Genomic DNA, 22119 nt, shown 5'->3' on the forward strand with positions numbered 1-22119 from the left:
GAACTTAAAGCACATTGGCCTCTATAAGTTTCTGTTAGGACAAGAAATAATAAGGTTTTCCATGTGCTGTGACCTACTTTTTACTTCAAATTACCAATTTTAAAACTTGAGCTGGAGATAATACAAACAACCATTCTGACCAATTTTTAAGGATTTTTTGGCTAAAAATGTAACCTCTAGAATGATAATAAAGTTTGAATATGGGTCATCTTGGGTCAAAAAATAGGCCACAACACGTAAAAAGGCAACCTATTTAACATTAGCACTATTTCAGATGCCGATATGAATTTTAAGTTTATGGCATTATATTATATCTGCTTTTCGTTCATTGCTAACAATATCAATAAGCCTCAATAATCAGGTGAGCGATATAAAGGCCATCATGGCCCACTTGTTTTTCTATAATAAGGATTGGCCAGGTAACCAGAAGTGTTAGAGATCTCCAGTGATACGGTAAACATTTCATGGAAACCGCCATCCAAGTTTGGTAAAAAGAGATTACTACCAAAAATTTGATACCAATTATTTGGTCAATCACAAGAAATTGAAAATGTTACTGGCAATCATATTTATTTATACACACGTATATCAAACAATTTAAATAAACAGAGTATCTTACATATAAATTAAGAATATTGCATTTAATTCAACATAACAAAACATTTATACAATAATTTTTTTTACCATGATTGTCAATGATATTTATGTTTATTACCCCTCACTTTTTTCGTAATGTTAATTTCCCATAGGCCTCTGGGAGTGATTCGTACTGTTACGTGGTCACGTGGCCTATTTTCTAAATAAAATGAAATAAAATGGCCGCCATTTTTCTCTCGATTCATTCTAATTTTCGACGATAGGGCCAAGGGAATCACCAAAGTAATTACGACTCTCATAAAATTTAGTTCTTTGCACCCTACTGTAGAATAGAGAAAAAAGAATCCTTAAAGAAAGTCCAACACAACAAAATTGAAAATGCTGCCGGCTCGGTTTAATTGAGCCTGTTCATGGACGGTACTGGAAAGTGCAAGTTACCGTCCACGCCCCCTAGCACCGGCTTAAGCAGAATTCAACATTAACACGAAAATGGTGAAATTTTGAATTTAGAAACATCCGCAGATGTGTTCATACGGCGGTTATCATGGAACCTTCAATGTGACACAGTAGAGTTCTTTTTGCGTACAAAATATCTTTTTGTTGAATAGCCAAAAAAGTAAACACCCGTTTTCAACGGAAGTAATTGTAATGTGAAAAATTTTGTGTCAAACTGGAACATGCAGACGATTTAAGAATGCAACAAAGGATTAATTAATTATTTTAATCAGTGAAACGTTACAGATAGAGTTGGTGGACAGACATCTGAAGGATATAATCGTTATTCTGTAAATGCACTTTTTCAAAAACCGTGCAAAGAATATTCAGGATACAGAAGGATCAGATTTCACAGATCATAACCTTATAAATGGGTTAGTGTTTTGTTTTCTAAATTAAACACAGCTCATTGTATGTTTATGACTGGTAGATATCATAACATGCTTAAAAAATAAAAGAAAAACAGCTTCTCAAGTAGGCCAACACTACACTTAAAACTTGCAAGGTATGGACAGTTTAGTTATTGCTACTATTGGTTTATTTTTGTTACAGTTATATTTAGTTTACAAATTTAGATCATCTCAGTATTTGTTCGGGGTAATAAAATAAATAACACATGGGTTTATGTGTAACAGTAAAAATATCATCCCTCGTGAAAATACTGTTACCCTCGGCTACGCCTCAGTATTTTCCTCGGGATGATATTTTTTACTGTTACCCACAAACCAATGTGTTATTTATATAATATTCTGAAGGTAAAGAATCTTACACATGAACTTAAAACGAATTTGTGTCTATAATTTTCTGTTAGGACAGTTTTTATACAGCTGATTATTAATCTCCATCTAGCAACGATTTGGCCATTTCAAAGTCAGGGACGAATAAACCAGCTTTGCTTTTTTCAATGTTTTTAAGTATTTGAACTGCCTCTTCACTGAATCTTTCAAATTCCTTTTCGATTCCAGCCTTTTTACGAAAGTCTTTCAAAACCTTTATTCTTTCCTGAAACCCTTCTTTTCTGTCATATGTTTCGTTTTCTATTATTAAGTCAATGTAGTCTGTCATATTCAATGGGTTTGGTCTTAGAGCAATATCTGAAAGCTTATCTGTGCATGACTTTACCACAAACATCAAGTATTTAATATCTTTGGAAGTCTTTTCGAGTTCTTGAACAAGCTTATCTATCACTTGCTCTTGCGTCAAGGCTTTACCTGACGCTTCTCTATACTTTTGCCTCATATTGTCGTATTCTTTTTTTACTTTGACAGAAACATAGTCTAATTTATATGTTGTGCTTTTATGTGTTTCTCTATGACATTTATTTGGACACTTCATGCAATAACCATCTGAATCAAACGCAATACATTCAAATTTTAAATCATGTTCATTTGCGCATTTGTCATGACAGGTGAGATTGCAATTTAAACACTGAGTTGCACGTTCACCACTAGGTAGCTCTCGCCTCTCCTTTTTAATCTCTTCTACTTCATAAGCAAAGTATTTATTGTCTTCTATCTTGCTGTAGTTTTCTTCCAAAATCTTTTTTTCCTGCTTTAAGCTATAAACCTTTGAAAGACCTAAGTCAAGCAAGGGTTGTAGTTGCGTTACTGTTCCTTCTAATTTATATCGTTGATCAAGAACATCTTTTGTTTGCTGTAAACTTCTGGATTGTAACCGAGCAATATATTCAAGAAAAGCGCGATAACTTTGCAAACCCATTCTCCAAAATAACGACGCTGCATTTGTGGTATCCTTGCATGTATTTGTTTCAAATAAACCAGAATTATTAAATAAAAATGTTTCCCCTTTTGGCAAACCTATCTCTGACATCGCTGCAAGTACAGGCGGATTTTTGTTATCTGCAAATGTAATGAAATAATAAATGTTGCTTTCCATATCTTTTCCAAATAAAGCCATAACGGACTTGAATATATAATCTTGGAAAACTGTCAAACGAGCGTCTGGAGATTTTACCAAAAAACAAACAGCGTCAATATATGTCACCCCTTTGGGCTCTTTTTCCTCTTCAAAGAGTTTACGGAGTTGATCTGCAATCTTTTGGTCCCGAATTGGACCAGCAGTGTCACCAAATCCAGGTGTGTCTATTACATTTAGCTGATATGCGAGACGGCTTCCTGGCTCCTGATTTATTGTATAGCATGTTATCCAATCTGTTTGACTTATTGCCTGTATAACAAAAATGTAAAAGTATTGCATTTAGCAAAAAGTGTCATGCAACGAAGCGTACTTTTTAATATGCATGGCTTGAAATGTTAAGTTTTATGATAGTTAATTAATTTTTGGCTAGTGTTGCCGTTTGTGGCGTTCTTTGGGGATTTTTTTTATTATGATCCCGGACATGTCTTAAATCATATTTGAACAATGGGAATTCTATGTCTATCAAGTAAATACTCACTGTAAAAAAGTTTTAATTGATACTTAAGATAAACCAGAAATACGCTTATGTGAATCATTTTAATAAAGGAATCCACTTAAAGAGAAACAAAACGCAAGGTATATGCGCTCAGTTATATGTGTTACTAGTTTGCTTTATCATGAACTATCATAGAAAAACAAAACATGTTCTCATTGTCTAATGCTCTATGAAACGGAAAAGATTTTTTCTTACTTAATTTAATCGGCAAATTTGTACCTGATTTTCAGATCGCTTTTTCTCATGTTCTTCTAGGTTTAAGACTGAGAACCTGAATGGGTCTTCCCAATTAACCCCGAGAGCATAGTTTGCTATGCCATCAACAAGTGTGCTTTTTCCAGTTCCTGTAGCTCCGACCAACAAAATAGTTTTTGATTTAACATATCCTTTTGCTGCCACACCTAAATTAAAAAAGAAAATACTGAATATAAACGCTTCAATAATTAAGCAATTTTGATGCTATTCCATATACAATCGTTATTTCAAGTATACTTGAAAATATTTGTGTGTGTAAAAGTTGTGTGCCCTTATTTATAAATAAGTAATGATAAGATAACGAAATCGAAATTACACCTTTACATAAGAATATATGCGATAGTTAACTTTTTGACTTAAATCAACTGTATCTTATAGTAAAAAACGTTCCAACATTATGTATTATAAATAATAATCATATTTTCAATCAAGTGTCCGTTTTATTATTGAACACTTTCCGATGATCTCAAGTTAGCTATTACAATGTATTTCCTTTTCAATTAACAGTACGTATCACACTTTCGACATACATTAATATCTACCTATTTCATATTTTTTTGTTTTATTTTCTTCGTTTCTTGCTGATATTATTTCAGTCATTGGTAGAATATACTTGTAAGGGGGTTGTTTTCCGTCTTCAATTTTAATGGCCTTATTCAAAAGACGAAGAGCCAGTGATTTAGACGTAGTTATTCTATCACTTTCCGGACTGTAAGGCCCTTCCTCGTCATCATAAACGGCCTTGACACGAAAGATGTAAGTTGTATTCGTCTTCAACTCTGATAATGTAGCGGAATGATAATTTGGTTCAACCTGAAACTTTTTCCATTTACGTTTCCTGTCTTCCATATCAGTTGTATAATATATTTGGTAGTAATCTTCTTTACCAAACTTCGATGGTGATTTCCATGCAATGTTTACCGTGTCACTGGAGATCTCTGACGCTTCTGGTTTACCTGGCCGATCCTTTATTATAAAAAAAGGAAAAAAGTTACTTTAATGTAATATTTAATAATGGTTTCTCTATTATCATATAATAAATCAAATTTTAAAATTTATCGATTTAAGAAAAAAGACAACCGCTACCTAATCCTAACGTTTCCTTTCGAATAAACTTCCTTCATTTCATAACTCGAATAATCTTATGACTTAGACGTTAAAGGACATAGGCTTAAGGTGATTCCAATTTTTGTCCGCTTGAAAACAAATTAGCGCGATACTGTACTTTTTTCCCTGAGAGGACTATTTCTTGAATTATATGTGTTATTTGATAAAAATACAATGTTTAACTTACATTTTCAATCTTTTCCAAATAAACGTTATAATCTTTTCCTGTTTCTGGATATCTGTAATAAAGTAATATAGGTTTTATAAATGTTCATGTTCAAATAAAGAATTGAAATTGTTTCAAAGATTAGGTGAGCATTTGAGAAATAAGCATTTTGCAGCCCTTAAATAAAAAAACAAAACATTATTTCCATAATTTGAACAAGAGCACCACATGAACTATGTGGCTGAATTAAAATTTCTTAAAGTAATCAATAATAATCATAAAATTAGCACAAATTTTATTTTAACTATCCTTGATACTAAATAACCCCCAGGAGGGAACGTTCATAACCGTAAGTGTATAAAATCTGTATTTTTTCTGAAATTGACATAGCTTCAAGCAAAATAATAAAGTTCTTGCTTAGAAGATCAAGTCACATAGGTAAGGTAGTGCATATGCATGAGCCCGTGTTATTACGCGTATGCCGTACAAAAGCGACATACTCTCTGGTCTCGTTATAACCGGGACAGAACAAATTGTGAAATCTGACACCGTCGGGATTCGTTTTTTTATTCTTTCGGCTTCATATGTATTCATCTTTTTGTAGAACACATTAAGGGAGGTTCCTCTTATAATTTTATAACCCTTACACGTTTTTGTTTTAATTATATTAAATTACGGTTATCAAGCTATCAAGAATTTAAACAAAACATTTGAAACAACAAACTACTCCTTATTGTGATGATTTTTCCATGTTTAATTTAGTTTTCAAAATTGATGAATATTATTTCTCACAAACACCGAATAACATTGCAAGAATTAGCCGTTTCATTTGTGTTAATCACTCAAAAATTGTTTTGTCATAACATTTCATCACCTAGAACATAATAAGCTCGGAGCGATGACAAATCCAGGGTGACTCATTTGATCACAAATTGCTTTGTAGCTACTTTTCCCGATGTTAATTTCTTACCATAAATATTCTTAAAGCAAAAAAAACATTTATTATTTCATAAGGTAAGTACCACCCATTAATGAATGAATATAAAAGAAAGAAATTCATGACATCATTATACACAGAAAATTCGTAAATGCTCTGCACATAATAGATTTGAAGAGGGAGATTCTTTTAAACATGCCATTCTTCACTTCATTAAACATGAGAAGACTAAAAGCTTTAGGGTTTTCCGTTTTTACTAAAAATTCTTGTGTTTCACTGTTTAAGGTATAGAAGAACGGAGTCTCTAAAGAACGCCAAAAACGACAAAGTGCAAGTGTTCCAGACTCAGTTTGATTGAGCCTGTTGATTGACGATAGTTGTAATGGCTAGCTACCATACTTGTTCCCTAGCAAAGGCTCAAGCAGAATTCAACATTAAAGGAAGGAAATGTTGATTATATAAAGTTTGTAAGTGAGCCTCGGGGCCGGGCAATTATTGATCCGTGGGACATGATTTTTATCACTTTTCTAGCAGTCCTGTTTTCCTTTTATTATAAATCTATTTAATTTAGTGGATTACGGGCAGGATCAATTTTAATCTGAGGATGGCCGAAAACACGTTCTGTACACTTTCTTGTCATTATTATTAACACATTTGTATTTCTGCCACTTGTTTTAATCTAATTTTATTGGCTCAAAAGATGCAGAGCGGTCGTGAATGTTTTCGATTTGTACAAAATTATAATGTGTGGCTTTAGCCTTGACCTAAGTATTACCAAACTTGTGCTCTGTGCATGGTCTCATTATGCAAAGAATTTTCGGCTCTTTAAGATACAGAACAGCAAAAAATGTCTAACAGACGGATGTTCGTGCCTTCTTTCTTAGTTGACGTTATGTAATTATATATTTTATCTTCTTTGATCCCTAAAACCCCAAAGGAAACCACATTCATTCTTTAAGAATTTTTCATATGAAGAGAAGAGATGAATTCCCCTTAAACAATGTTAAACCCACTGTGTATGCGGTTTCCTACTTTTTATGACTCTAGATTATGAATGGAATGAAACGCATTCATCATTCAATGATATCCCGGACGGACGAACGTCCAGGTGGACGGACGAACGTCCAGGTGCAAAACGTTACATAAAGAACATTTTTCGGGCGTATAAAAAAACATTTAAATGGAATAAATAGAAAATAGAGTACATACGATTTCGATCTGTTTGAAACATATGTCTCTAATTTATCCCGAGTGGCACTCTTTTCGTCTGAAATAAAATAGAAAGAGTAAATAAAAGTAAACGCGTGAAGTGTTTTCGTGCCAATCTTAATGTTATATGAAAAGAAACTTACTCCTAACCAGGAGTTCAATAGAGCCTAATTAGGACTTTGTAGCCCTACTTAAAAAGTTATATAAGCGTAATTAGGGCTTTGTAACTTCTTATGAGTCATACAATTCTAAAAGGGTCTTTTCTGCTTATTAAGTCGTTATTGAGATTTCTTTCAAATTAGGCTTTAAAATACTAGTACCTTATTAGGACTCACAAAGTCCTAATAAGATTTCTAATTTGTTTCTTAATTGTGATATTATAATTAAGTCCTTGCTATTTTATCTTCTCCTAAAATTCAAATTTGGTTTGAATTTCTTCTTTTTATAACTTCCAATAAGGAGTTATCTATTATAGAACACTAAGGGTGGCACCTTGGTCCTTTCATACAGTCTTAAGCAGTTTGCAAAAATACCGTTAATAATGCTCGATCTTTCATTTCATTAAAAGTCCCAATCGTTCACATTAGTCAAACACGTGTTTATGTAATAGAAAGAGCACCGAAACACGAGGCTATCTGATTTGTACGAAGGGCATAGTTTATCGTTTAACATAAAACACGTTCCCTGTTGCCACAATATGATTCCCCAGAAAAAAGAAACCAATGAACGAGCATCTGAATATGATATTTCTGTCGCTTCCCCTTTCTCTGCCGTCACAAAAAGTAAACCCCAGCAAAAAAGTCAATTAATAGGCATGCTCTTGAGTGCGGGTAACTAATACCTATACTCCAGGTAAAGCACTGTGCATGTATATGTATATGATTTAACTCTAACACATTTTCAACAGAAAGGTCGCCAAACTATGAAACCATAATGATTAAGCATTTGAATATTTCATGAGGTTTTAAGTCTTTTCGATATGCAATATACTGAAAACGAGCATTCCATATCACAAAATGTAATTGTTACAGAAAAATTTAAACTAAAATGTTACCATCATCATTAACATTCTGCCTTGCTCTTTTAGCTCTATTGGTGATTTCACCCTGCAGAATGTAACACAATAGTATTAGCAAGTGTATGTGTAAAAGCCTTATCACATTACAATCAAAAATATTTAAAGGATATAAAGCTACATCTCATATTTATTATAAATATTTATATATGTATAAAGGGTAAAATTATATTGTTTCCGTAATCCTTTTTTAGATTCTCAAAAGATTTGAAATTTACCATGTTTCTGTTACTTAACAAACACGAACATTGTATGTAAACAGAAAAACAGAAATAAAAATGTTCAGGAACAAAATATCTTTCTATTGCAGCATTGATTGTTTGCATGCGTCATTGGCTCTTAAGTAACACGCCAAACATATTTCTTTCATAACGGTAATTTTGAATAATTTTTTGTCAACAAACAATATCTAAGTACAGACAGGAAGAAGTATATGAATAACTATAAATGAGTACTAAATGTCAAATACAAATAAAGTAATATTCTTAAAGGAAGCTGCTTATATCTTATTTCTAAACCTTTATGGAATATATAATATTATGCAGAATAAATTTCCGCTGAATAATATCGCAAAAATAAAGTCAATGAAATACAACTTGCAATCAGTCTGTAGTTTCTGATAAGCTATCATGGATGAGATACAACTTCTTTCAAATCTAATGATATTTCTTTGAATATTAAAAAATAATTCAACTCGAGTTTTGCCTAGTGTTGCGTTGACTAAGTAAAATAACACTTTTGAACTTACATTATCAGCATTGTCTTCTATAAATCTACTGCAATTTGGCAATGCTGAAGAAATAAATGAAATATATCTTAGCATGATACATTATAACATTTGACTTAACACAGCTTGGAGAATGTCTTATTCTATCGTTATAAATGATTTTTGATAAGTTTTAAGTAATTAAAAACATAATTATGAAATGAATTACCAAGTTGTTGCTTTGTTATGATTATGACACGTTGTAAATGTTCAATATCAATGGATGTTTCCAAAGTGATAGTTTCGCCAATGCTGTGTGTAAGAATCTCTGACATCTTATTTAAATAATTTGAGGCTCCCCCTTCTTCAAACATTGTCAAAGCATGCTGAAGACCTTCGATTCCTGTACATTTCATATTGAACCAAACAGTTCCTTCGTGCGTTTGGCATTCTTCAGATGTAACGAGATAGAAGAGAAATATATTAAATTGATGTTTACATATTTCATGGATTAATATAGATTAATATATACGACAAATTATGTCCATACATAGATAAATTTTCTTATACATATATACGCGTATATATGATTATACTAGTAAGAAATTATGTCTATCGTAATGGAATAAGATTAAACGCAATACATACTCATCTGCCTTAATGCTTCAAACAGCGAGTCACGAAGAATGTATGCAGTTAGATTAATCTTTTCTCCCAATATGTTTTGCAGGTTTTTGGATATATCTTGCAGGTGAGTTTTCATGCGCGTACTTTCAAAAAACTCTATAAGTTTTAATAAAGCATGCGCAGAATGACTTTCAAATGTAAATATTATAGAGCCCCGATCTCCTCTGGTTAAATTCACTCCAGTTTCTTCAATGTCTTCTTTAAGTTTGTTGAAATTTTCAGAAAGCTCTTTGTTTGCTGTTACTTCAGTTCCGTCGGTGCTTTGATTTGATGCTGCAAGGAGCTGAGCTTCAGCTTTTTCAACAATGTTCTGTGTCCTGGCATAGACATGAACAGCTCCATACACCGCTAAAAGTTAAAACACGGTACAATGACAACTTCAATTTATGCGTATATTCAAAATTTCATAGTGTTAAAGCAATTTAATTTCTCTTACATCTAAATATGAAAGTGTAAAGCATGATTTAAAAAATAACTCCATTCATTTTTAAAAACATATGCCTATAAACGATTCAATTTAATGCAAGTTATATACGAGGGTGCATTAACAAATTCGTAAACTAATTCAATAGCGTCAAAACTACTGGTCTGTTTAAAATGAAACTTTAAATGCTGTGAAAACAGATTATTTCAAATTGAATCGCACTATATACATAACTTTGACGTCATCACTTATGACGTCACGTAAATGACGTCACGTTACGGGCGTCAGTTCGAAAATAGCGTCACACAGCGTCAAAGAACACCGCATCTTTATAAAGTTTTACACAAAACTCGTAATATAATGACTTACTGTTCACAATTTTTGCATGCTTTTGCTCACTTGTTTCTTCCTTTCTTAAAACTATCAAACTATTCAAGGCGTCTTTTATTTCAGTTAAATCCTGTTTGATAATATGAAGATTCATGCCAAAAACATCTGCAAACAAAAGCTAACAATACACAAACTATTCCTTATGTAAAAAAGTTTTAAAGACGTACAGTTTATGTTTACACCAGCGAAACACTCTTCAAAATTGAAAGGACTTTTACCTATTTCAAAATACTTTTTTTCTGACAAAACAGACATAAAGAAGAAATTCTAAAGAATAGCGATAGGAGTGTTCTGCACTTTAAATTTTTATGGTCAGTTAATTCATGACAGAAATATAGGGAAATGAGCCAATAGAAAGACGGTCTTTAAGATTATAATTTTAAAACCATTTAAACTGCAATTTTTGTCAGATTATTTCAAAATCCCTTGTTGGACCAACCATATGGACTTAACACAAAAAAAATTTAATCAGACAATATCGACCTTGGACCTTGACCGAAGAAGTTGGTAAACATTTGTGCCTTCTTATTTCATAATTCCTTGGTGAATGGCTGAGTTATGGACCAGACACATGTGTGACGGTAGGACAACATGTAGTCAATCACTTTTTCCAGATATTTCTATATTTTTCTTTTTTCTATTCCCCGTTTTTGAAAAGTCAGGGGGCAAAATTTTCCAACGATACATTATGTCAGTTTACTAGGACATAGTGAGTACCGACCGAAATTTTAATTATCAATATGTTTATATTGCATTGGTTATGCTAATGATCATATTATACATTTTGTTATTTGTATCAGACTTACTGTTGAGACATTGTTTTATTTTATTAATAAATTCGTCTGAATCGTTCAGGTTCCTTATTTCCATAGTTGCAGAATTCATGTCTAGCTTTGTACTGCATAGTTTACTTATCAGATTGTCGTTCTTTTCTTTTTCATACTCCGGCATCTTTGCTCCTATTGTTGTCATAATTAATGAAAGTTCACTCCATAGCGAATAATATGTATTTCTGTCAATACAAGCTTTTGCGTAATGTGCGTAGAAATCATTCCGCATTTCTCTTATTTTCTTGACAGCGAGCTCCTCCGGAGTGTTCAATTCTCCCTTAAAATACTCTATTAAAATGAAACATAGGAGTTGTATATCCCATTCCCTTATGTCTGAAGTCTTTGGTGGGTCCGGGTACAAAATTTCCATCTGCTCTCGTTTGACGTATTGTGATGCTTGAATTATTTTTTTATAGGACCTGAGAAAATGTTCAAGGGTTATTTTCTTTTTCTCTAAACACATGAGCAATAAGTTTCTAAGAACACGCGTTCCACCTTTGATAAGGAGAAGAACGAAACGAATGTAATACGCAGTTTCAACGTTCATACCACTGCAACTGACCTGTTTAAAAAAGAAAATATCATTCTTTCATAAAACGATATTTTTATAGTTTTAATTTGATAGTCAATTTTGACACATTAATGTCTGTTTGTTTGTACTTGTTTATTACCAATTAGAACACATATATTGTAAAAGTCAAATGTCGACCCCTCAGCTTTACATGTAGGGGAAGGTCTGTGTCGCCCGTCCTTGCATTGAATGCAGAACAATTAATGTACAATTGTTTTCTAAACCTCGTAAAGTTCAATTATTATAAGCACATATATGAATAGAATATCAGTTGTTGTATCATAGTTTGGGGACCTTTCTGTTGAAAAAGTGTCAGAGTTAAATCGTATACATATACATGCACAGTGCGGTAACTGGAGGGCAGGTATCAGTTACCCGCACTCCAGATCATGCCCGTTGATTGGCTCATTTTTGCTGGGGTTTACATATTGTGACGGCAGAGAAAGGAAAAGCGGCAGAAATATCATATTCAGATGCTCGATCATTGGTTACTTTTTCCCGGGGTTTAAAATTGTGAAAATTAACAGGGAACGTGTTTTTATGTTTGACTATGATACAAAAGAGAAAGAACACCAAAACACTCGGCAATCTGATTTATACTCGGGGGCTACGCCCCCTCGTACAAATCAGATAGCCTCGTGTTTCGGTGCTCTTTCTATTACTTATCCCATTTCAAAAACTTGTTGATTGTGTGCTATCTGTTTCGCATATTTGCTTTCTGATTTTTCATTTTACATGAGATTAAGTGAAAATAAAAGAGAAGTATGGAACGCCATGACTATCTTATGTGTTCAATGTTTTTGCTATCTTGTGAAACGATGATATTATTTGGCCGTTTTAGCATGTTAACATGTGCAATTTACACCATGTCTTGTCAAAGGACCATGCTGACTTTTCAAACAACATGTTAACTTGTCAGATTATCATGACATGTGCAGACAACATGTTAACTTGTCCAAGTACCGTGATGACATGTGCAAACAACATGTTAACTTGTAAAAGAATCGTGATGGCATGTGCAAATGACCCATTAACTTGTCTAGATTTAATGATGACATGTGCAAACAGCATGTTAATTTGCCGAATTATCGTGATGTGCATTATACTTCGACAAGTTAACATATTGTTTGCACAAGTCATCATGATTCTTTGACAAGTTAACAATTTCTTTGCACATGTCATCACGATAATTCGACAAGTTAATATGCCGTTTGCACATGACATCATGAAATTTTGACAACTTAACATGTCTTTTGCACATATCACGATACTTTGACAAGTTAACATGGCGTTTGCACAAGTCATCATTATACTTTGACAAGTTAACATGGCGTTTGCACAAGTCATCATTATGATTTGACAAGTAAAGATGTTATGTGCGTGTATGCAGTATGGTCCTTTGACAAGACATGGTGTAAATTGCACATGTTAACATTCTGAAATGATAAAATAATATGATCGTTTCACAACATTTATCACATAAGACAGTCATTGCGTTCCATATTGAAGGATTTATCTGCAATATATACAAAGGAAGTTTTATTTATTGTTTAACCGTATATCAAAATTGTTTTATACCTCATGATCTTGATCACTGGTCTCTAACAATTCACTGTATGATGAACACTCACTACTCGATCTGCTGAAAATAGCGCATAACTGATATTAGAAATTAGAACAATACAAAGCAAATATATATTTAATGATTTATAATCTTTACGTTGCAGCAATTTTTTATAGGTAACATTCATCATATTGATCAAATGTTTAACTATAAATGCATACCTATTTCCTACATCATCGCCTGGGTGTGCTGATAAATCAACCTGTGTATGGGTTTGGGTTTTTGTATTTACACAGTGCCTGCGGGAGCATCGATGGCATAACAGTAACATACAGTCAACACATCTTTTCACCGCATTTATAGTCTTTCCCCGTTTTATACATAAGTCACAATTCTTATGTTCTTCTAACGAAACCCCTTCCTCGACAGAAACGAGATTGTGGTTTTGTAAGTCAGGAATTACGAAATGATCTTCCTTGCAATCTGTACATAAATATTGTTTACACTGCTTACAAAACACAGAAGCATCTTCTTCATCGTCACAATCCAAACACAAAGAACATTTTCGTAAATTTTCCATTTTAATATTTGCCAACGTCACGAATTTTTAACGGCAATCATGTTGCAATACCTAAAAATACAAACTATTGATTATTAGAATATGAAACTTTAAATTTTGAAATCAAGAGTGGCAATTCATTTGTGTTCATTTTGTATCGGGAGATGAGTTTAAAGATTGATGAATGTGAAGATTCTAGAATCATTTTAAATACTTGCTAAGATATAACTGCAATTTTACAGACAAATTATCTATCTGAAAATCGTTGTCAGTCAAATATTTATTGTGTTGATGATTGTATTACACATTTAAAGTAGTTCACTAAATGACTAAATGAACAAGCAATTATCATAGTATTGCAAGCAATCCATAAGTCCCCTACCGGTTAGAACCCCAGCAACATTCTGATGGGCCATTCAATTATACCATTGAATGAATGAATGACATCAATGAACTTAAATCTTTTGAGTTCTAAGTTTGACTATATCATAGAAATGTGTTAGTTTCCCTGCCAAGTAAGTAAATTATGTTTATACAAGAGATGATCAAAAGGGCCAATTTTCTCAGGATAAATAAGTATATAATGTTTCAACATTCTCTATTTTAAGAAAATTTGTTGGAAAAAATCTTTAAAAGTGATCTAAGAAACAGTTTTTATGAACAGACAGACAGACAGACAGACTGAAGGAGACTCTAAAGTTATTTTTTTAACATCCCTGACTGTAACCTAAATATAACAGAGGAGATAATTATATAACTCTTTAAATAAAGATGCTAGATTTATGAACATTGTCATACATGATGATACCATTTATAGCCACAAAGAAGAAAAGTAAAAAAAATAACAATTTTCAAATATACCATTAACATGTATAGTAACAAAGATGAAAATTTAAAAAAAAATGTAGGTGTTGATAATGAATGTTTAATTTAAATTTGAAGTAAATCCATGAAGAAATAAGAAAATTAAAGAATGAATAAGAAATATTCAAAGTTTAAGGAGGAGACAATTCTGGAAATATTGATTCTAGATTTATAAACCTTGTCATATTATTATGATGTGGGAGTTTGAAGTAAATTCTAAAAGGAATGAAGAAGTTGGGAGTAAAAAAAAACAATTTCTCGAAAAAGTTTAAGGGGGTATAATACTGAAAATAGTCTTGCTAGAGTATTGAACCTGCTCACATATGTTGAATGATAATAAGAAACATACATATGAAGTTTGAAGCAGATACATAAAGAAATAAAGAACTTATTAAAAAAAAAACATTTTTTTCATGCAAATTCTAAGTTCAAGGGAGGTAATTCTGATAAATTTTGTGCTAGAGTTGTAAACCTTGTCACATATGATGTGGTTGATGACCAGAAACGGATATTTAAAGTTTGAAGTAAAAACCTTAAGAAATGAAGAAGTTATAGTGAAAAAGCGTAAAAACTGGAATCAGAAATCTTGAAATTCAGTGTATTTGTTACCAAAGCAACCAGAATTTTCAACATAGGAAGTAAAGAAAAAAATGTGCATTATCTCCAGACTGCCATCTACCCATATTTCAAGTTTCATAAAAATATTTTCAGTACTTTTTACGTTATCACTGGATCCAGTTTATGTGTTAAATTTGCCATATTTTCAGTCTATTTGTTGCCATAGCAACCAGAATTTTCAACATAGGAAGAAAAGAAAAAGACGTGCATAATCTCCTTAGTGTCATCTATCCATATATCAAGTTTCATAAAAATATTTCCAGTACTTTTTAAGCTATCACGGGATCCAGTTTTGTGGACGGACGGACTGACGGACAGACGGATGTTCTTACAGGACAGTAATTATGTGGCTACTCTATTGTTCTCTCTATTGTTCTTTTTAGCCACACAAAAGAAAATAGCCACATAAAAGCATTACAGAATGAATGACATCAAAGAGAAAGAACAGTTTCCTATTGTCCCTCTAGTCACATAATTACTGTCCTGTGAGTGCGGACAGGCAGACAGACGGACAGACGGACGGAGGTTTAACCTAAAGTCCCCTCCTGTTAAACCGGTAGGGGACTAAAAACATATTGAAATATTACAAAACTCCAAATCTGTGACATAAAAGAAAAGGTATCAACTTTCAAATAAGTAAACAAACGCATACATTTATTCTTTTTGTAAGAGCTGTATGCTATATTCGCGTATACTCTTATAACAGATCACTTAACGTCATAGGTTTTTCTACTTTGTATAGTTTACCATTATAAAAATTACGACAGTAACTATTGACTTAAATATTTTAAAAGGTACTGAATTTCTATTCGATTACCATCTGACAGGTTGTTTTAGCCGGCTTTATCGATCAATGTCATTAGAGTAGACAATTTTTTTTTCTATTTGGAAATTTTCATACTTTTTTAAAGGTGATTTAAGTTTTCTGCGCTGAGTTTTTAATAATTTTGCACTTATTTGAAATTTTGAATTGTGAGCTTTAAATTGTTATTGCTAATAGTTTCTCGATTTTGATGATATGGGATTAACCTAATATATTCACATTTGTGAATCACATTTGTAAAATCACGGTCAAGATTGGAAAATATGTAAAAAAGGACTCAAATAGGCTACCTCAATGGACAACCTCTGACAGACAAAACAGATATAATATCAGCTTCTTTCTTTTACATTGATAATGAATAATTATATATACATATACCATGATATATCATGTATAGGTTAGAGTGCATATTGGGTGTTCTTCGTAAATAAGAAAGCTATAAAGGAGCGGAGCTTGCGAAGCGACTGTAGCTTTCTTATTTACGAAGAACATCCAATATGCACTCTAACCGGCTTATTGCTCCGCCCACTTGCGTTTTATAATATAAAACGTCCAGTTTATATCAAATCTGTTCTATTAAGATTTGAAACCTGAAAATTTGAAAAATCCTCGTCGGTGATTGGCTTAAAAAAAAGTTCGCGAGCACTAAAAATATTTTATGAATTATTTTTCAGAATGATTTTGATACTTGCCTTAAGACATGGAATCTTTATTTATTTATTTATTTTTGTCAAAAGATAGATCCATAGAGGATAATATTCAAGACATGATTTATTTTCATCGAGTGGTATGAAAATAAATATTTCATGAGTGGCGGTAGCCACGAGTGAAATATGTTAATTTTCATGCCACAAGATGAAAATAAATCATGTGGTTACAGAAGAAACTTGAATTTTCTGTTTATTATATACATTTTCTACTTTTTTGACATTACAATTTGAAAGACTTTCCCTTAAATGTACTGGCAGAATTTAAAAGAAAGTAGTCCGTCAAGACACCAGTGAAAATACCGAAAATATGTTTCACCACGGTGAAAAATAAATTTTTACAGTGAAAATACGGAAAATGAAAATACGCTTTTTATTCCATCAGTATTTCCCAATATTTCATCTATAAGTATATAATAAATAGTTATCCGTCCATATGTTCCTAAATTTGAAAACGATAACTAGAAGTACAAATAACCAAAACATATCATATGCAAAGCATTTTTTCCTTCATTAAAAATCCTTTTTTTTTTGGGGGGGGGGGGGGGTAGGGGGTTAAAATATACATAATGAATTTCTTTTTTTGATAGACTTATATTTAACATAATAGTTATGTAATTATAGAAATGTGGAATGTCCACAAAATCAACTGCAGTAGATGTACATTTGTTTTTATAATGCATTTGTTGTGCACTTATACATTGTACGGTATAGAGTAGAATGCCCTCGGCCTACATAAACCTACCTATTGACGAGGAAAATAAATAAAACACACACATTAGTGCTCGCCAATTTTTTTAAGCCAATCACCGACGAGGATTTTTGCAAATTTTCAGGTTTCAAATCTTAATAGAACAGATTTTAAATAAACTGGACGTTTTATATTATAAAACGCAAGTGGGCGGAGCTAAGTTTCGAAGAGCGCTAAAGTGCAATATACGCATGTGCAGAGATCTTGAAGTACTAATCAATATTTATGCATCATGTTTTTTCCGTACACGCACATGTATATCGCCACTACGGCATAGAATAAAAAAGAGGTTCATTGACACTCCCGTTTAACTCACAACGAGTGTAAAATGTCCATCGGTAAAACTGTTGTGAGCAACTTCCGTTCCTCGTTGTGAGCACCCGTCTAGGACGTTTGATACGATAAACAATGTGAGATTTTCATAATTTTTGAAGATTACAGACATTTATGTAAAAATATCGGAATGCAGTTATCTAGCAATGTGTTTACCGAGTATACACATGTAAAGATATTGCCTGTTGGTCGGCAATTTGATGGAAATACCGTGCGACGCAGTCACTCGGGGTAGCTGGAAAACTGGAGACAACTTCTCTCCGAACCAAATCTAACATTGAAAACTTCGATTTTGGTGAAGTTTTGTGCATTCTTAACTTAACAGATGCCAAGAAGTCTTCACGGTAAATTATTACCTGAAAGTCTTCATAGAAACGAAGATATACCCTTTTTTTGCTTTAATCCTCGTTGTGAGCACCATAACCTTGTTGTGAGCAAGACAAGCGCAGTGCGTGTCTGGTATGTAATTCAGATGGTGAAAATATAATTTTCAATCTACCAAAGCAATTAAAACGTTTTTGCACAGTCAGCATTTCTTTGCAAGACGTTGTGCATACCCCGAAGGGAGGCATATTAGTTTTGAACTGTCCGTCCGTCAGTCCGTCAATCCGTCCGAAAACTTTAACATTGGCCATAACTTCCTTATTAGTAAACGGATTTGATTCATATTTGAACACAACATCCCTTAGCACAAGACCTTCCTACGGACCTGTATTTTTTACCTTGACCCCTGAATGGCCTTTTATCTGGTCCATAAATCAAATGACAAAGCACCACTTCGGGGGCATTGTCAACTTACTTTTTCATGAATTGAGCAATTTTGAGTTGTATCCCTAAATGTTATATTATATATATAGTGGGAAAGGAAAAAAATGACAGAATCCCCTGTGATTATGCGACTATCATTTTTCGCGGAGGATTACTTATTTAGTGTGTTGTAACTTTTAACAGTACACAAGTATATTCTTAGCTTAATAGATAATGGTAAACAAAAAAAAACTACATATACCTACGATTTTGCAAATGTTTTGCTGTTTGTGCAAATGGTGGTGAACTTATAAGGGGAGGTAAATTATACATGTATACTATTTAATTGCATATACTTCGTGTTGCCAGAGTTAACATAGAGGGGCAGTCTGTGTGATATAAACATGCATGTATTTATCCTGGGCTTCATTCATGTTAGACTGGCCAAGCTTATATGTAGAAAAAGAAGAACTATTGCAAAGAAAAACTATTGTACAAAAACGTTTCGATTGCTTTTGGTAGATTGAAAATTGTATTCTCGCCATTTGAATTACATATTAAAACCAGACAAGCACTGCGCTTGTCTTGCTCACAAGGTTATGGTGCTCACAACGAGGATTAAAGCAAAAAAGGGTAGGCTATATATCTTCGTTTCTATGAAGACGTTCAGATAATAATGTACGCTGAAGTCTTGTGGGCATCTGTTTTAGGTTAGGATGCACAAAACGTCAACAGAATCGACGTTTTCAATGTTAAATTTGGTCCGGAGAGAAGTTGTCTCCAGTTTTCCAGCTACCCCGAGTGACTGCGTCGCACGGTATTTCCATCAAATTGTCGACCAACAGGCAATATCTTTACATGTGCATACTCGGAAAACACATCGCTAGCTAACTGCATTCCGATATTTTTACATAAATGTCTGCAATCTTCAAAAATTATGAAAAACTCACCTTGTCTATCGTGTCACACGTCATAGATGGGTGCTCACAACGAGGAACGGAAGTTGCTCACAACATTTTTACTGATGCAGTGATGGACATTTTACACTCGTTGTGAGTTAAACGGGCGTGATTGAAATGAAAACAGGCAAAATAACAGTAAAAATGTTTTAACAAAAACAACAACAACAAACATTTGTGGTTTGTGTTATAAATACAGCATTTCTAAAGTCATGTGTATACATCTACAGATATATGGGCAACATGTATATTATTTTAAATATTTAAATTATTTGCTAAATAGTAACGGTAGATAACCGTTTAATCATAATTGTATTTTAAAACTTGTTAACTATTTCTTATCTCAAAGAAATGCACTATGTGTCGATAAACAAACAGGCTATAAACATGAAGTGGTCGAAATAAACTGTTCAAAATTTTTCTTCCTGATAAACTCCATATCGCCATACATGTAACCCGAAAATGTGTACCGCTACCGTCTTCCAAATATGGTTATACACATTTAGGCTATCGTGTGACGTCACGCAGTGTGTTGGGCGGAAAAAAATTGGGCGGAGCACTAAGCCGGTTAGAGTGCATATTGGATGTTCTTCGTAAATAAGAAAGCTATGTACAGTCGCTTCGCAAGCTCCGCTCCTTTTTAGCTTTCTTATTTACGAAGAACACCCAATATGCACTCTAACCTATACATAGTTGAAAAGTTTATTTGTTTGGGTTTAAAGTCACACCGACACAGTATATGTCATATGGCGACGTTCCAGCTTTAGTGATGGAGGGAGACATGCATTATTTAAGTACAAACGAGAACGTGAGTAGAACCACTTATAATAGGAGAAATTATAGCATGGATTAAGCCTGAAAACGGGAAAAACTTCAGAATTATCCCATGGTGTAACCACTGGAACATTTAAATAAATTCCAAGAAGGTTTCCATCATGATTTCTTATAGGGTGTGGGAATAATAATAATAAAATCAAATTTACCCCGAGTCAACATATTTTCTACAAAAAATGGTCCGACTGGGATCATGCACGATGACGTCATTTCCGGCATCAAAATAAGTCTTATGTAAATATTATATAATATGAAAGTCAGATAAACGAACAGAAAAATAAAGGGATCTACCCGGACAATTTTGATATTTTAACCCATTTTAGTTTTGTTAAATTTTAAACGTGTTTTATCTAATCTGTAGTATTATATTTGAATTATGCCCTATTAGATAAAGACGTGTAATCTATATCCGTGCAAGTTAAAGTGGGCCATATTTTTGAACGTTTAAAGCAGCTCAACCCGAATTCATTGTGAAACTACTAAGGTTGATTTGTCAAACACTATCATATAAAGCATATAATACATTTTCTAACTTTGTCCTTTAGTAGTTCAACTTTATGACAAGTAATAATCATTAAGTGAATTCAGCAGGAACATTATAATGTTAACAGATAAAAACCATAACTTGAATAATGTTTTATGACACAATTCATGACAAGTTCAGACATAAATCAAAACAATTTTACTTCTAAACAGAAACATTTAAATCGGAAATTGTTAGATAGATGGAATAGGTAAAACATTAATTTTTATAACATAAAAATATCGTATACAGTTAAGTATCGAAAACATTCCGTTCGGTCTTTGAAGTTTTATATACAGAAAATATTCAACGGTTTAATTCAAAGCAAACATATATTTGAGTATGAGTAAAGATAGTCCGCTTTAAAGAAAAGAAAAAAATTCTCACCTGATATGTGTTGTCTGTTAAACGTCAAGTCGATGAGAAAACGAAATAGAAATAAACGTTCCAAATTTGAAAATTAACTAACAAATGTAAATATTTCATGTGTTCAAATCCTATTTCAAGTCGATAGACCTGTAAAAAAATTAATAATGAATAGAAATTATCTGATCGCACCACTACCTTTTTAAGGTAGAAGTATACCAAATCTGAATATATGCATTTACATGTATTAGTTAAAGTTCCTATAAACACTGGTAAGGGAATGCTTGTATATGCGGCTGTTATGTTTTTTCTCACTCGATTATATAGTTTACAAAGCCTTTTAAAGTAATAAAGTAATAATAAAGCATTTTTATTGATATTTACCGTTCCTTATAATGTTTTTGTATCATAAAATGATATCTCACACACACACACTAACGCAATAGGTTTGATCCATATCGGTTAATAATTTTTTTGACAAAACGGCGTCAATCCGTAAGCAGCGTGATGGCGTCATCCTAAGTATACAACTCATTCATAAAGGCGGTATATAATATCGTCTTTTAAACATACAAGAAACACTGACGA

The 22119-nt window shown here is 32.7% G+C and overlaps 1 protein-coding gene across 2 annotated transcripts; it reads right to left on the bottom strand.

The window, feature by feature from the left end:
• Nucleotides 1-559: 559 nt before the first annotated feature.
• Nucleotides 560-21693, bottom strand: LOC132755758 (uncharacterized). 2 transcript variants are annotated; one of them, XM_060746673.1, is made up of 14 exons: nt 21553-21693; nt 13669-14078; nt 13462-13522; nt 11289-11874; nt 10462-10587; nt 9630-10016; nt 9211-9432; nt 9024-9067; nt 8255-8306; nt 7201-7258; nt 5076-5127; nt 4324-4747; nt 3746-3927; nt 560-3279 (listed from the first exon to the last, which is right to left on the bottom strand). In XM_060746673.1, exons 2-14 carry the CDS (start codon nt 14025-14027, stop codon nt 1927-1929), a joined length of 3906 nt encoding a protein of 1301 aa, XP_060602656.1. In that variant the 5' UTR covers nt 14028-14078; nt 21553-21693; the 3' UTR covers nt 560-1926. The 2 variants fall into 2 exon arrangements, with proteins under 2 accessions (XP_060602656.1, XP_060602655.1); XM_060746672.1 differs by having other exon boundaries at nt 13462-13525.
• Between the last annotated feature and the right edge of the window lie 426 nt (nt 21694-22119).

Source organism: Ruditapes philippinarum, unplaced genomic scaffold (assembly GCF_026571515.1).
Source record: "Ruditapes philippinarum isolate M1 unplaced genomic scaffold, ASM2657151v2 ctg4735_1_1_1_1, whole genome shotgun sequence".
In the NCBI taxonomy this organism is placed as follows: domain Eukaryota; kingdom Metazoa; phylum Mollusca; class Bivalvia; order Venerida; family Veneridae; genus Ruditapes; species Ruditapes philippinarum.